Genomic DNA, 14,049 nt, shown 5'->3' on the forward strand with positions numbered 1-14,049 from the left:
TTTAAAATGTGGAACGAATATTATACAAGGAAAATGAAGAATTCGCGCCCTATTTTCTTTTTCTTAAATTTTTTCGTCTTTTTTTGCTCTTTTTATATCTCTCTCCGATGCTGTGTGTAAATTAATTTCGTGGGCATTAATTAAAAGTTACGCGCGGTGCGGAATTAGCGCTCGCTCGCGTTATAAACAAATTAAGAAAGGGGGCGGCTGCGGTTGCAGCAGCAGCCGTGTTACAACAACACCCCTGCGGCGCTCTTCCTTCCTATTTTTTTTTTAAATCTGTTTTCAACTCTCTTTCTCTCTCCAACTCGTTCCTTGGAAACGACGTTGTGTGTATGTGTATGTTGTGTGTGGGGGCGGCTCGGATGATGCATCGTTTTAATTGCGGGACAGGCTTCAAACTGCGATGATTGTTTTAATGAATTTTAACGCCTAATGAAATCCCGTGATTTACACTTTCTAATTAACCGCCGCCGAATAGTAATTAAAAGAGCGGTCGGGGACGCAATAAATGCACCATCATTTACTGCCGTTGTTTTGTTTCTTTATTTTTTATTCTTCTACTGTTTTTATTCAATCCTTTATATTGCTGCGTGTTTTCTTCTACTTTTTGTTTTGCTTTATTTCTCGTTTAATTATCGTTCCTTTTGTTTCTCTCTGATTCTTCTCTTCGTATTGGAACAAGGAAGGCGCTTCTAACTGGAACTAATTGCGGATCGAATGCGGTGAAGTTGGGTCGTGAAAACAGCATGTGGGGGGATCATCATCACAATCGAATCCATCGTATAATAATGGTCTTCTATTTCTATACCTAAATTGTCGAGATGATCGTAGAACTCATTCGATTATCGAACAGTTTTATCGGTTTTCAAACGGTTGTTAATTGTATATTCTAATTTTGTTGTAATCAATTATAACTATTAATTCAAAGTTGTTTCATTGTAAATTATCAATTTAAATAAAATCATTTTATAGTTTGGGGAAATATTTTATAAGTTTTCAATACAAATTTAGTATATTTTCAAATCGTATTGTAGTGAATCCGGACTGATCTAAGCTGTACTATATGAGTCATTTTCGTTATGTCATAAAATATGAGAAATGTATAATTAAAACATGAGTGTATGTATAAGATAATTATTTTTAATATATAAAACTCAATAATTTTTAGCTTCATTCCTATTTTGTATTTATGTTTTGGCTCCATTGGTTATAAGATAAAATTATGTCAGTTTTTATTAAACAGTCATATTATTTAAAAAAAAAAATAACAATGAAATAATTGTGTAATGTAGATGATACATTTTTGTTGACGTTATGTCAATTTTCGTCTGACAGTTTATAATGTGGATATTTCATTGTTGTAAACGTTTTATCAATTTGTATATGCCAGTTTTGTATGTGGATTTTTTTTACTTTTGTTGACGTTTTGTCAATCTGACGATTCTATCAATTTTTATATGATAATTATGAAATGTCAATGTTCCATTTTAGTTGATGTTATATCAATTTTCATATGACAGTTGTGTTACGTAGATATTCCATTATATTTTGTTGACGTTTTATCATTTTTTTTTTCGATAATTATGTAACATACACATTCTGTTTTAATTAACGTTATATCAATTTTTATCTGACAATTTATAATGTGGATATTCCATTTAATTTTTGTTGACTTTTTATCAATTTTTATATGACAGTTATGTAATCAATTTTCATATGGCATTTTTATTACGTAGATATTCCATTTTAATTTGTTGACGTTCTATCAATTTCTTTTTGATAATTATATAATGTGTATGTTCTGTTTTTATTGACGTTATATCAATGTTCATGTGACAGTTTATAAAGTAGGTATTCCATTTTATTTTTGTTGACATTTTATCAATTTTTATATTATAGTTATGTAATGTGAATGTTTATGTTATGTCAAATTTCATGTGACAGTTGTGTCACATAGATATTCCATTTTATTTTGTTGACGTTTTGTCAATGTTATCTATTTTTATCTGATAATTATTTAATGTGAATGTTCCACAAATCTAATAATAATACAATGTAACTTAATTAACAATCTAATAAAGAAAATTAAAACTGAAAAACTGAACTATATTTGATGATATGTTAATTTTCATATGGCAGTTGTGTCATATGGATATTCCATTTTATTTTTTTATTTTTATTAATGTGACTATACGTTTGACAGTTTATAATGTAGATATTTTTGTAATCCTCGATTTAATAATATTAATTTGTTATTGGATCTAAATGAATCACGGTTTGAGTGATACGTAAGTGAAATTAGAGAATGGATTTTGCGAGTAAAAACACAGCGTTAAGTGAAACTAAACGCACGTCGTGCATAATAAAATCGAGAGAGCATCGGACTATTGGATGTCGAAACGGGAGTCGATTTTTCATAGTTTCCATTTAATGGAAAATCGCAGTGTGTGTCGTATACGTCGTGCAGGGAGGGCCGATAAAAACAAATGGCAATTCACTTATGAGAAAATTGACAGAGTGGCAATATAAAAACCACCCGTGGTGACGGTGCGAGTGCGTTTTTCATATCGCTCTTGTTGTTGTTCTCTTTTTGGTTGTTTTGCCTTATTGTTCGTCTCTTTCCTTCGCATTGCCGCAAACCGAAGAGAAAAAGGAAAAAAGGAAGGAAGGAACAAGCGAGCGAGCGAACAAACATTTATTACATTCAGAATTGTGGGAGTTGTGTCGAGCACTTATCTCCACCCCAACTGCGCCATCTCATCTCATCTCAGATATCTCGAAACAATAAATAAATTACGTTTCATTAGGGGACTGTTTCAATTCGGAATTCACTAATGTCGCACATTTCATCCTCTCTTCTTTTCTTTTTTTTTTCGACTGAATGCGGCTCGTTAGGCACGTGTCCTCTTTATACTTTCACCGAATTCGTTCGAGGGATGACAACGGCAACAAAACAGCATAATGCAGCTTATTAAAGCAACCCTCGTGCAGACGGAGGTGGAGGAGGATAGATCAGATAGGCATCTCCAACAACAAGTTGTATCCAATTTTTGCTGCATAACCGAAAACCAATCGACTCGACTTACGACTCGAAGGTGAAAAATGGTAATGCCATTCAGGATGAGGGCATTATTACCTGCTCTTTCTCTCATACTACTTCCAAACAACATCCAAGATCCTAATCTCGCCTAGGCTGCTCTGCTCCGTGAAGACTTTAATTTCTTGACGCGTGACACCTTCGGAAACACAAAACGGATTATGCATTAAATAAACAACACTCTTATAATGGGATGCAAGAGATCCGGATCGATCATCCACCACCACTCAAATAATTCTACGAATCTGCACCTTTAGTCTCTATTTATTATTTATTTCGAGAATCTGGAACATCTAATTTCATCATAAAAAGGTGGAGATTAATCCATAATACATCTTTAATTTCTAGTTCTATTTTTAATCTAAAATCCCAAAATTTAACAATTTAATAGCCTGTAATTTACAGATCACCCAACCCATATATTATGCTATACTTTCATGTCATGTTACAAGTATATAAGATACACCTGAGTTCATATTAACGATCCCCAAAATCGTAAATGAGAAGAGTATTGTATACATTCCAAAAATCTTGATGTTAAAAATATAATATATTTAAATATGTAATATTCAGAATAGATGCTTATCTTTGGTAATAATTCAATAAGTCATGAAATAATAAAATTCATAATATAAGTCGATATGAAATGTTCTTACTTGATGTTTGTCAATATGGCAGTTGTGTCATGTGAATATTGCCTTTCATTTTTGTAGACGTAGTGTCAATTTGACAGTTTGTAGATAACAATTTGTATATATGTTTTATACTTTTAAGTAATCATATATTAACTTATTTACATAATAAATATACCATATTTGCGTTTTACAATTAGACAATTTATAGTGTAGATATGGAATGACTGTCGGGTGTACCATCTATATTTGTAACATAATTTCAAGTACAGTTGAACCTCGCTTAACGAGTAAAATGAACTGTAAGAAAAATAACTCGTATAATGAGCGACGTTTCGCATAACGAGTGACGAAGAGAAGTACGCAATCCCGTTACATCATTTTTAAAACTTGTGTACATGTTATGTGTATTTTTGAATATGTTTCACTATACGAGTAAAAATTCATAAATATACCAAATTTGCGTTACAACCTAACCAAATTCAACTGACAGTCAACGTGCAAATGCAACTAATAGAGGTTGAAATCAGCCATAATGAATTAAAAAAAGAATAATCAATGAAAATTAATTTGTTAATTAAAACTCATTGCATCAAAAATATAGAAACTATTTTTTTTTATGCAAATACAATCTTGACTGAACAAATATAACTAATAACTGTGTCAGCTGTCAAATGATTACTGAAAGTTGTGTCATTTGTCAAGTTTATCAATTGACCTAATTACATCCTAATACATCCAATTGATTTTTGTATTATTATGTTTTGCACGTATTGGTTACCCATGCAAGTGATTTTGTGAGAAAATTGTAGAAATAGAGAAAGAGAATTGGTGCTGTCCATCCTCTCCTCTCCAGCATCATTTATAATCATTGAGAGCTTCGGAATCGGCGGGGGCGAGAGGTTATTCGAAACGAAGAAAGAATGAAAGAAACGCAAAGCCCATCGGCGAATAAGATTTATGCGAAATTTAACAGGTGGGCGAAGGTGTTTTCTATCTCTCTGAATATGTGTGTGTGATTCCCACCGATGCAACCCCCTATTGTCCCCCACGCACAGAGACGAAAGAAAAGAAAAAATGAAGGAAGATGGAAAGATGAACGTATATATATATACAAAAAAAAGAAAGAACGAATCATTGACGCAAACAAACATAACAAAAGGAAACACACACTCGAGGAGATAAATTGCCTGCAATTCGGGGAATCGTCGAGAAACAAAACAGACAGACAGACCGACGCCCCTTCGTCCTTTGTTTCCGTCACCTGATGTAGATGATGGTGGTAATGGTGGTTGCGGTGGTCCATCGTGAGGGTGGGAAACGTTAGAGATAGCATCGCTTGCGGTGATTGCTCCAATCGCGTTGCACCATTGAAAAATGTAAATTTAGAATGACATTTAACGTCATTAGATTATGAAACGTATAATTTTGAAGTACTCGGTTATGTCAATCTAGTTAATAACCACGCAATGGTGTAGACGTACAAATTATTAAGATATAATATTTCGTTCCATCCCGGTCAATTTGACCATAAGTAGTTACTTTTATCCTGTTAGAATAGTTTGAAGACTTGCTATTTTTTATTGTTTTAAAGCATTAATTTTGTGTGTTGTTGACCATAAATATTTTAAGGTAAAGTTTTAGATATAATTATTAATAATTAGTTGTTAGAACGTTTGGAATGAATTGTTTATGTGCCAGTAAATTAGACCTGATTGAAGTGTGAGCAATTAATGGTTGAACTAACAAATCTTAGCTTTAAATGTAAAATATGAAAAATCTAGTTTTAATAGAAATAAATTAAGAATTCAAATTTAATGCTTGAAATTTTGCATATCTGGAAATTATTTAATTAAGTAAATAATGAGTAAACTTGAACAATATAAATTTAATAATGTATGTAAATCATATTATCTATGAAGTAATAATAGTGTTTAAAAGTGTTATGATATACGAGTTTATTTCCAGGAATTGTTTAGATTAAAACGTATATCATTATCATGAAATATATTCTTTTGGAAGGGAAAATCCCAGGAACGAGTTCATTAATTTCAAATTTAGTCGTTTTTATATACATAAATTCTCTCTCTATATATATATATATATTTATATTTTTTAGTTGTTGTTGTTAGGGGTGTCCTCCCTTTCTTTTCTTTTCTTATTATTCCTCTTTCATTCTTTGCATTCTACTTCTTTCTTTGGTAGTTCGCTTCATCAATTTCTCATCATTGTTCGACGATTCATCGGTCGAAAGTCAATAAAAGTGAAATGGACACCATTCTTTTCCGCTCTTTACTTAATCTCCTTTTTTTTCATCCTTAATTCTCGCTCAGGCACATCGCATCTCTCTCTCTTTCTTTGCGTATGTGAGAAAGAAAGAAATAAAAAGAGAGTTTTCACAGTCGAAAGTCGCACACAATGGATACGGACAAAAGTCCCTTTTTTTAATACCCCTCACAAGCGCAAGCAGCGGACGAGAAGACACTTTATAAATATATTATACACATGCCATAATTCTTTTGTGGTGATAAATTGTCTTACGAAAAGAAAAAAAAAATCTCTCTTTCTTCCTTTTTCAGTTTTTGACCAGCATCGTTACGGCACAGAAGGGCACAGGTGCAACCGAAACTGAGGTCAAGAAGACAACAGCAGCCCACAGAAAAACTAATCAAGAACGTAAAAAATGATGCTGCTTCCTTAGAAAGTTCTTCGCATAAACATAGAGAGAGATAGACAAGATATTTCTTTTTGCGGAGATCCTAATCGTGGATTCTTCATCCACGGTAGACAGACGGGCGTCTTCTCATCTCATCTCTCCACTCTACTCTTCGGATCACCGACGGTCAAACAACAGGGCCCTTCTTACACAGTTTCTTTCTTTTCTTTATACTTTTTTTTTTTACTTAATGATGCGAAATTCCCAGAACGACCAACCGCACCGATTCATCGGCATAATTCCACGATAAATTCTAAACAAGAAAAAAAAAAGTATACTCTCTCTGTCTATCTCTGCATTCTTCTTCACCATGATTTCTCACAAAAGAGTCTACTCTCCCCTCCGATCTATATATATATATCGAAACACGGTGACGGACACAAATTAGAATAAATGAAACTGATATCACCTGTCCCGAAAGCAAAACGATTTTAATTATCTGATAACGGGGTTCTAATGATTTTCCGAACCCAGCGAAATGATTAAATTATTTTGGGGGCAAAAAAGAGGATGAAAAATTAAAGAAGTAACGTGCAGCATGCAAAAGGTTATCAAAAGACCAGCTGTCAATTTTGTCGAATTTACCTGTTGTTAACAGATTGGATTGTTCTATTTTCGACATATTTCCACAACTTTATAAATTTACAAATTCGAACACTTCAGTTGTCAAAAATGACGTTTCTCAAATATGACAGTTCATTATGACAAATACACATTTTACAATACAAATTATTAATATTATCAAAAAAACTGATTAGTTTCTTATGTATCATTTTTATATACTCTTACTTACGACAATAACCATACAGAACTAAACTTAACGACATAATTGATTCAAGTTGATACTTGTTCAAGTATTTCTGAACATTATCAGTTGAATAACCAAACTTATTTAGCTGGAAATCTAACTTAACTTAATGCACAGATGCAGTGACAATTTTGGATACTTTGTTGTATCTATATTTATTAGGGTTGCTGATTTTTTTTTTAATTTCTGGTGTCCCGAAAATTCCCGAGAATGCTCAACATAATAAGTCTTCATTATTATTAACATCAATTTTTATTTACACTATTTTATTATTTTGAGAAACGTAACGTAGACCTAATGTGATCATAACGTGACGTCAAAGTCATAAATATGTTTTTCCTTCATTGTTTTCTAATTGCAACAGTCCTCATCGATCGTGGAGTAAAACTTAAAATTAACGTTTTTTTTTTTAAATCAATATTCAACTTGTCACTCATTATGGTATCACAGTGATTGCATTTGCGATTGTCATTTGCTGTTGTCGGATCTGTTCGGAGGCGCCCATATAATGGTATCATATGGTATCTAGTGTTATAGGTAGTAACCCCATGGTCCCGTTGTCCGCCGCCGACTCCCCTTAGCGATAGCAGATGTTCCCGGCGTGTGCATTGTTGTTGTTGTCGCCCCCGTAGGTGGCCCTTGATGGAAACCTCCTCCTCCATCCACCACATTCCCTCCTTCTCCTCCATCACTAGTCCGCACTCAATGCACACTATATGCAGCTTCAATGCAACTAATTATTCTAATATTATACCTGATGCACGAGGAGATTAGATTCAATGGATTCGATCGTAATGATGTTTATCGACACATAGTAAACTCCAACGCACGTTTAAATTAAATATAATGACGCAATTAACGATACATTAATTGTTGTATTAAAAGGTCACCACAACTTGCTTCATTACGTTGGCGAGTTTTCTCTCAATGCTATTTCATACTCTTAAGTTTAACTGTCACATAAGTTTCATGTTTAATTGACGTCGCACAATTGTCGACAATAAAGAAAAATAACTTCTGCGGATAAATTATTTTTATGTGTTTCTCTCAATGTTATTTCAATAATAATTAATAACAATTAGTTTAATAGTTAATTCAGTTTTAAGAAAGATTGACATCCTATTTGCACTATATCTAAATTTAAAAAAAATGTAACTTTTCAACTTTCAGTTTAACAGTTTTTATGTGAAATTCTTTTTATGGACTATAGAGGGTGCGCTACTAGAATCCAGACAAAAATACGTTTCATGCAAAAAGTTGTTTATTTAAGGCAATATACAAAGATACCAAAAAAAAGTGTTATCTCATTTAAAGGATCCTTACTGAGAACTTTCACCTGCTCGATTCTCGCACGTGCGCGATCACGTTATTTTCAACTAATTGCAATTGATGACCGTGAATTCTGCCTAAATAACAGCCCGAAAGCAGTTGACTTTAAGGTGCCTAAACTTGTTGGTATACTGTGAGGAGGACAAAAGCACACGTTTTTTAGGTGCTGCAGATGGGTTAGAAAGAAACACGAAGCAGAGGCAGAATTGGGGGTCTTTCTAGAGCCGGAAAATTTTGAGAGCGAAATGCTTTAGAGTTGGGAGATTATAGCAACATACGTAACAGATGTGCTACTGGCTAAAGAAGAAGACGAGCGGATGTTGCAGAGAGCCTACGAGGACAGTGGCTGTGGAGTCCATCACTGACCTAAGTGAACCAAGGGAAGTGCCAGACAGGTAAGGACAATCAGCATCGCAGAGGTGTACTGTGATACAGGTCCTGTATGCTAACGAAGAAGAGGAGATGTTTTAGTGCGGTAAGCACCCCACGGTACCACGATTCCATCCGTGGTCCCTATGTAAGGTTTCTTCTCATCTACAAAAAAAAGGCTTGTTGGTATATATCTCGACTATACTTAGTAGTCCACATGGTTTAGGTCGGGACTGTTAGGAAGCCAAAAGTCTTTCAACCTAAATATGTCAACGTTACTCCTCTGAGACTGTGTATCTCTTCACAATGTCATAAACAGTCGATCTTGGTACGACGGTTTTTTACAATCGCCGCACTTCTGTCATACTCCATGCTTTGGTTGACGTGCTCGACCATTTTGAGATTATGAAAGCCTTACTGGCGTATTTAGCTAACTTCAGTGCTAACTAAAACCTACGCCTGAATTCAGATATAGCGAGTACTTCAAATACTACGTCTACTTAATGACCCATGATACAAATTACAAGGTACATCCGCATGTTGTTCGTGCTGACTGAAATTTCAAATTGACAAGTAAAAATATACCAAGACAAACATCACAAAACGACTAATATTATTAATTATATCACTTCATGACTATTCAATTATTACATATTTCAATATTTTATTTTCTTAACCTCAAAATTTGTTGATGACCATAAATATGCGTTCTGGTATACCATGCATATTCGTAACATGATAATGACAAATGTTCTAAAAAAATAGTTACAAAAGAAAACAAAATTTGTTTATAAACGTATTGAATTTGGTTTTGCATTTGGACGTATTTTATTTGGGTCTATATTGCGTCTTCCCATAATAGAAATGCCTACAACCATAATCTCGGTTGAATTATTATTATCATTATTTCACAATTATTCATTTTTGCACATCTTGAAGAATTGCCTATTATATAAGTTTTAACGTAGACACGAGTGATTATAATGACGTAGATTCAACACTTTTTTTAAAATTGTAAATAATATCTCTTTTAATTGATTTATTTTATTATTTGATATAGACGTAAACCAAATTAATTTAAAAAATGAGCGTTACTACTTACTATATAAATAAACAAAATAACATCGATATTCTATTGATTAGAGTAAAACCTGTGTTTTATCGCAACCTACGCTAAATTAAAACTATCTAGTTAATTAACTCTTAGACTCATCCAGATTTGCAAAAATCCGCTAAAATATTCGGGATTTTGATACTGTCGGGATGAAAGTCGAAAATTCGATTATTGGGATTTTCATCAGAACTGATTATATTTATATCAAATCTTTCAACAGAAACAAAGAAGAAAAGAGTAGTTAAAATCTGTTTGTAATAAAATTCGTGGTAAGAAATGTTCGGTTTATGTGAGTTTACGAACGTTAACATTTCAAAAATTAAATTAAATTGTAACTAAGGCGGCCTTGATTTTATGGGAATTTTATAGTTTTTTTTAATATATTCTTTTGTCTCTTATGCACTATGTGTTTGTATTTTTTTGAACAATCAATCTTGGGGGTCGGATATTAATTAAAAACCGCGAGCCCCCATCGCTTTTATTAACGCACACACGTCGTCGACGGGGGTGCAAGGGGTGGAGGGTTTTTGAGGTCTCGAACTTTAATAAAATCGTCCCCCGCTATGGGCGTACATGAACATTGCTTTAACAACCCTCTCTCACTCTGTGTACACAGTGTTTGTATTTTTTTGCTCATTTTTTCTTCCCTCTCTCTCTAGTCTTCTAGTCTTCACAAAACTATATTAAATAATGAAATTATAAACCGATCTTAATCAAACATCACTACCTCCCGGGTGACACGTAATTAAACCACTCCCCCACCACCGTCCCTAAGGGAACGTTCCAAATCCTCCTTAATAAACAAATACGTTGTTCACTTGTTTGCTTCGCCCTCCAAAGCCCCCGATTTAATCAAAATCGAATTATCGCCCGAAAACGAAGATTTATCGAGTGACGCATATAAAAAAAAGAGACAAACGAAAACGCGTATATGAATTTCTATTTTAGGTATATCAAATAAATATGTTTAAACCGAAGATTTAATAATTACCCATTACATGATCCTTGGAAATGACTACGTAAAGAAACTAGTTTAAATAAATATATTTCTAATAGAAATTTTGAAAAAAAACTTTTTTTAATAGTTAAATTTAAATACATTTTTTTACATTCTGTGATTAAAAGTAAATATGAATTCAGAAATGTTAAAATATATATATATATTAATTATGATATAAATTTATACATAGTTTTATATGAATTATTTGTATGTTAATTATCACAATTACATAATAAGTTAATTAGAGTTTATAATTGAAATAAATTTATCCTTTTTTACTAATTAATTTTATAATTTCATTACGCGTTATTGTAAGACTTCAATTGTATAAAACTATTTTAAATTCAATTACATCTTTAATCAAGCGCCATCTGCCATTTCACGTTTGCACCTTTTGCTGATTGAAAAGTTGCCTACATATAAAATGTTATTTTAGGTGTATGTATTTTGATGATTTATATAATATTAAATTCCGAAACGAAGGTGACGAGTTCGAATCTCATTATAATAAAAAGACACTGGATGTCGATAATCACCAATATTAAAACTTTTTCTTCTTCCTTCCATCCAAGTAAGGATACGATTCGAACACAAATATAAAACATTTCGAATCGGCATATTAAAACTTACAATTTTTAAATATTGTTATATTTATTGAATTAGTTTTTGAAATCCACGAAGTAAACATTTCTGGACACCTTTCCATCCTTCTTCTGCTTCTTCAGTTTTGTATCCTCTTTTCTAGCGTTTTTCATCTGCAGAAATAATCTAACTACGAACCAGTACATGATTTCTACCAAAGACAGAATGCTTATACCATTAAAAAGTCCCAATAATCCTCCCAGTAGAGCTGCAATCAAAAATACGCTACAAATCTTGTTTATTGATAGAAAGTAAATAGTTTCTACCTAAAATAGAGAAAAACTCGAACTCTCTGGTATGATTGTTCTTGATAAAGACGATATTCCCGAAGAAAACCCTCAACGACGTTTGATTTTCGATGGAAATACCATTGCTAAATAATTTAAAACGGAGGTAATCACTATTAATTTATTACATGGCCCAGCGCATTCACCATAAATTGAATTTTGTTACTAAGCAACTACTGTTTTTAACATTTTGAGCTGTCAAAATTTTAATTATTTTGGAAGTAAATAAATAAAATAGTATTATCAAAGTGTACTTATTTATGTTGATAAAATATGATTTACCCGACGGTGGTTAAAGCTATGTCTTTGTTCTTGCTGATACCTCCACCGGAATATTGCATATTGTAAGTGGTGTACTCGCAATTTTCTGGACAATCGCAGTAGGTGTGATGATAAACCCTAGGCATTGCGTGAAGAAAATCATCTGCAGATGAAAGGTTTTTTGTAGTGATTTGAAAAAAAATAAAAATAAATATCTTACATCTTATGTTGGCGATGCATGAGACGTCACTCAAGCTACACGTCCTTATTTGATTTCTGTCAGTTCCTGAAAAAAATAAAACATATAAATACATATAAACAAGTTGGTTAGAACGATTGTGTATTTTTAAAGCTGTCAAATTTGTTGATTTCCATAGTTACCATTGAGAAAGTTGTAGTAGAATGGGTAGCAACCGCATCTTCGTCGCACGACATCCATGCGGCATTGCGTCATGCAATTGCGTCTTGTGTACAATCGGAATTTATCCAGTTTCCTTTCGTAGCTCATCAAGCAGTTCCTATCTTTAGGATGAACATCCACCAGATCATCAGAAACATAGGTAATTTGAGGAGTGACCGAAACAAAGTTTGTGGTGGATTGTGGAAGAAGCACGAATTCCGTGGACCATTCGACGTATTCAAATGGATGATGCACAAACACCTGAATCGAACATATTTTAAAATAATTAGTATAAAGCAATGTATAAATAAACGTACATTAACTCCATAAGTTTTCATGTCGTAAGCGCCGTAATTCGATGGTCTCACATTGATTAAAATATTAAGAGCAGATTTGAAGTTGCACTGTGAGATACGCTGTGGCGAAATGTGATTGGTCTTTTCATCATCCAAAGCTAAGTAATTAAAACTACAGCAGAAACCGAAAACTGTAAGACTTCTCTTGAAAAGAACAGCGCATCTCCGAATGTCCCCTTTCCATTTACATCTCAAAATATTTGTGCATTTTGGTGACAGCAAGTCTAAAAGGTATGCAGCTGTCAGATTATTTTGGTCAAGCACTTTCTGTAGCTTAGGCAACGAGGAAAAGTGTTGCCTATTGTTCGGATAGATCAGCTGGTGCAAATAGTGCAGATCCTTCTTGAGCGTGTTTATATTGTAATTCGTATTGTTAAAATTTTTGCTGAAATAAAACAATATTAAATTAAATTTCCAATCTTTCACTTGACACTCACAAGAGTCCCGCATGTTTTTCCACTAGGTCCAGGGAGATCTTGTTCACGCTACAGATGGTTATTGCTGGGAAATGGTAGTGCCATAACGGGTTGTGGGTGGTATCCGTGGTTATGGTGGAGCCCTGATTCGCGTATGCATCATAGATCAGCATGGAGTAAATTGTGATCGCAATTAAACACATGACGATTACCAATACCCAAATTATTCTGAAAAAATCAAAATTGACGTTTATAAATGTCAATTGATACAAGATGTCAACTATTAAATTAAATCAAAATCGATCTATTCAAGATTCAAAAAGAAAACGTTAAATTACATGTATTAAATTATATAAATAGAGATATAATCATAAGATAAGATTAACTTTATTTTTAATCCTCACCATTAAATTTAAACTTAGCTTATGAACTGTAACTAATTAACCTAGAAACGTCAAATATGACATTTCATACTGTCAATTCCATTTATTAACATGAAATGCCATCCACAAAATTACATAATCATCCATACCAAAATGATCATCAAAACGTCAAATATGACATATCATACTGTCAACTAAATTTATCAACATGAGATGCCGTAAAGAAAATTAAATAA

The 14,049-nt window shown here is 33.0% G+C and overlaps 1 protein-coding gene across 1 annotated transcript in view; it reads right to left on the reverse strand.

Annotated features, from left to right (window-relative positions):
- Positions 1–11,727: 11,727 nt before the first annotated feature.
- Positions 11,728–14,049, reverse strand: part of LOC108568657 (sodium channel protein Nach-like) — a 2,811-nt gene continuing 489 nt past the window's right edge. Inside the window, exons 2-7 of the mRNA XM_017929864.1 lie at positions 13,452–13,658; positions 12,976–13,204; positions 12,640–12,919; positions 12,280–12,421; positions 11,977–12,083; positions 11,728–11,918 (exon numbers count right to left, since the gene is read on the reverse strand). Of these exons, the coding sequence (XP_017785353.1) occupies positions 11,728–11,918; positions 11,977–12,083; positions 12,280–12,421; positions 12,640–12,919; positions 12,976–13,204; positions 13,452–13,658 (1,156 nt within the window). The remainder of the gene's footprint in view (positions 11,919–11,976; positions 12,084–12,279; positions 12,422–12,639; positions 12,920–12,975; positions 13,205–13,451; positions 13,659–14,049) is intronic.

This window comes from Nicrophorus vespilloides, unplaced genomic scaffold, assembly GCF_001412225.1.
Source record: "Nicrophorus vespilloides isolate i.1.1-1 unplaced genomic scaffold, Nicve_v1.0, whole genome shotgun sequence".
Taxonomy (NCBI): domain Eukaryota; kingdom Metazoa; phylum Arthropoda; class Insecta; order Coleoptera; family Silphidae; genus Nicrophorus; species Nicrophorus vespilloides.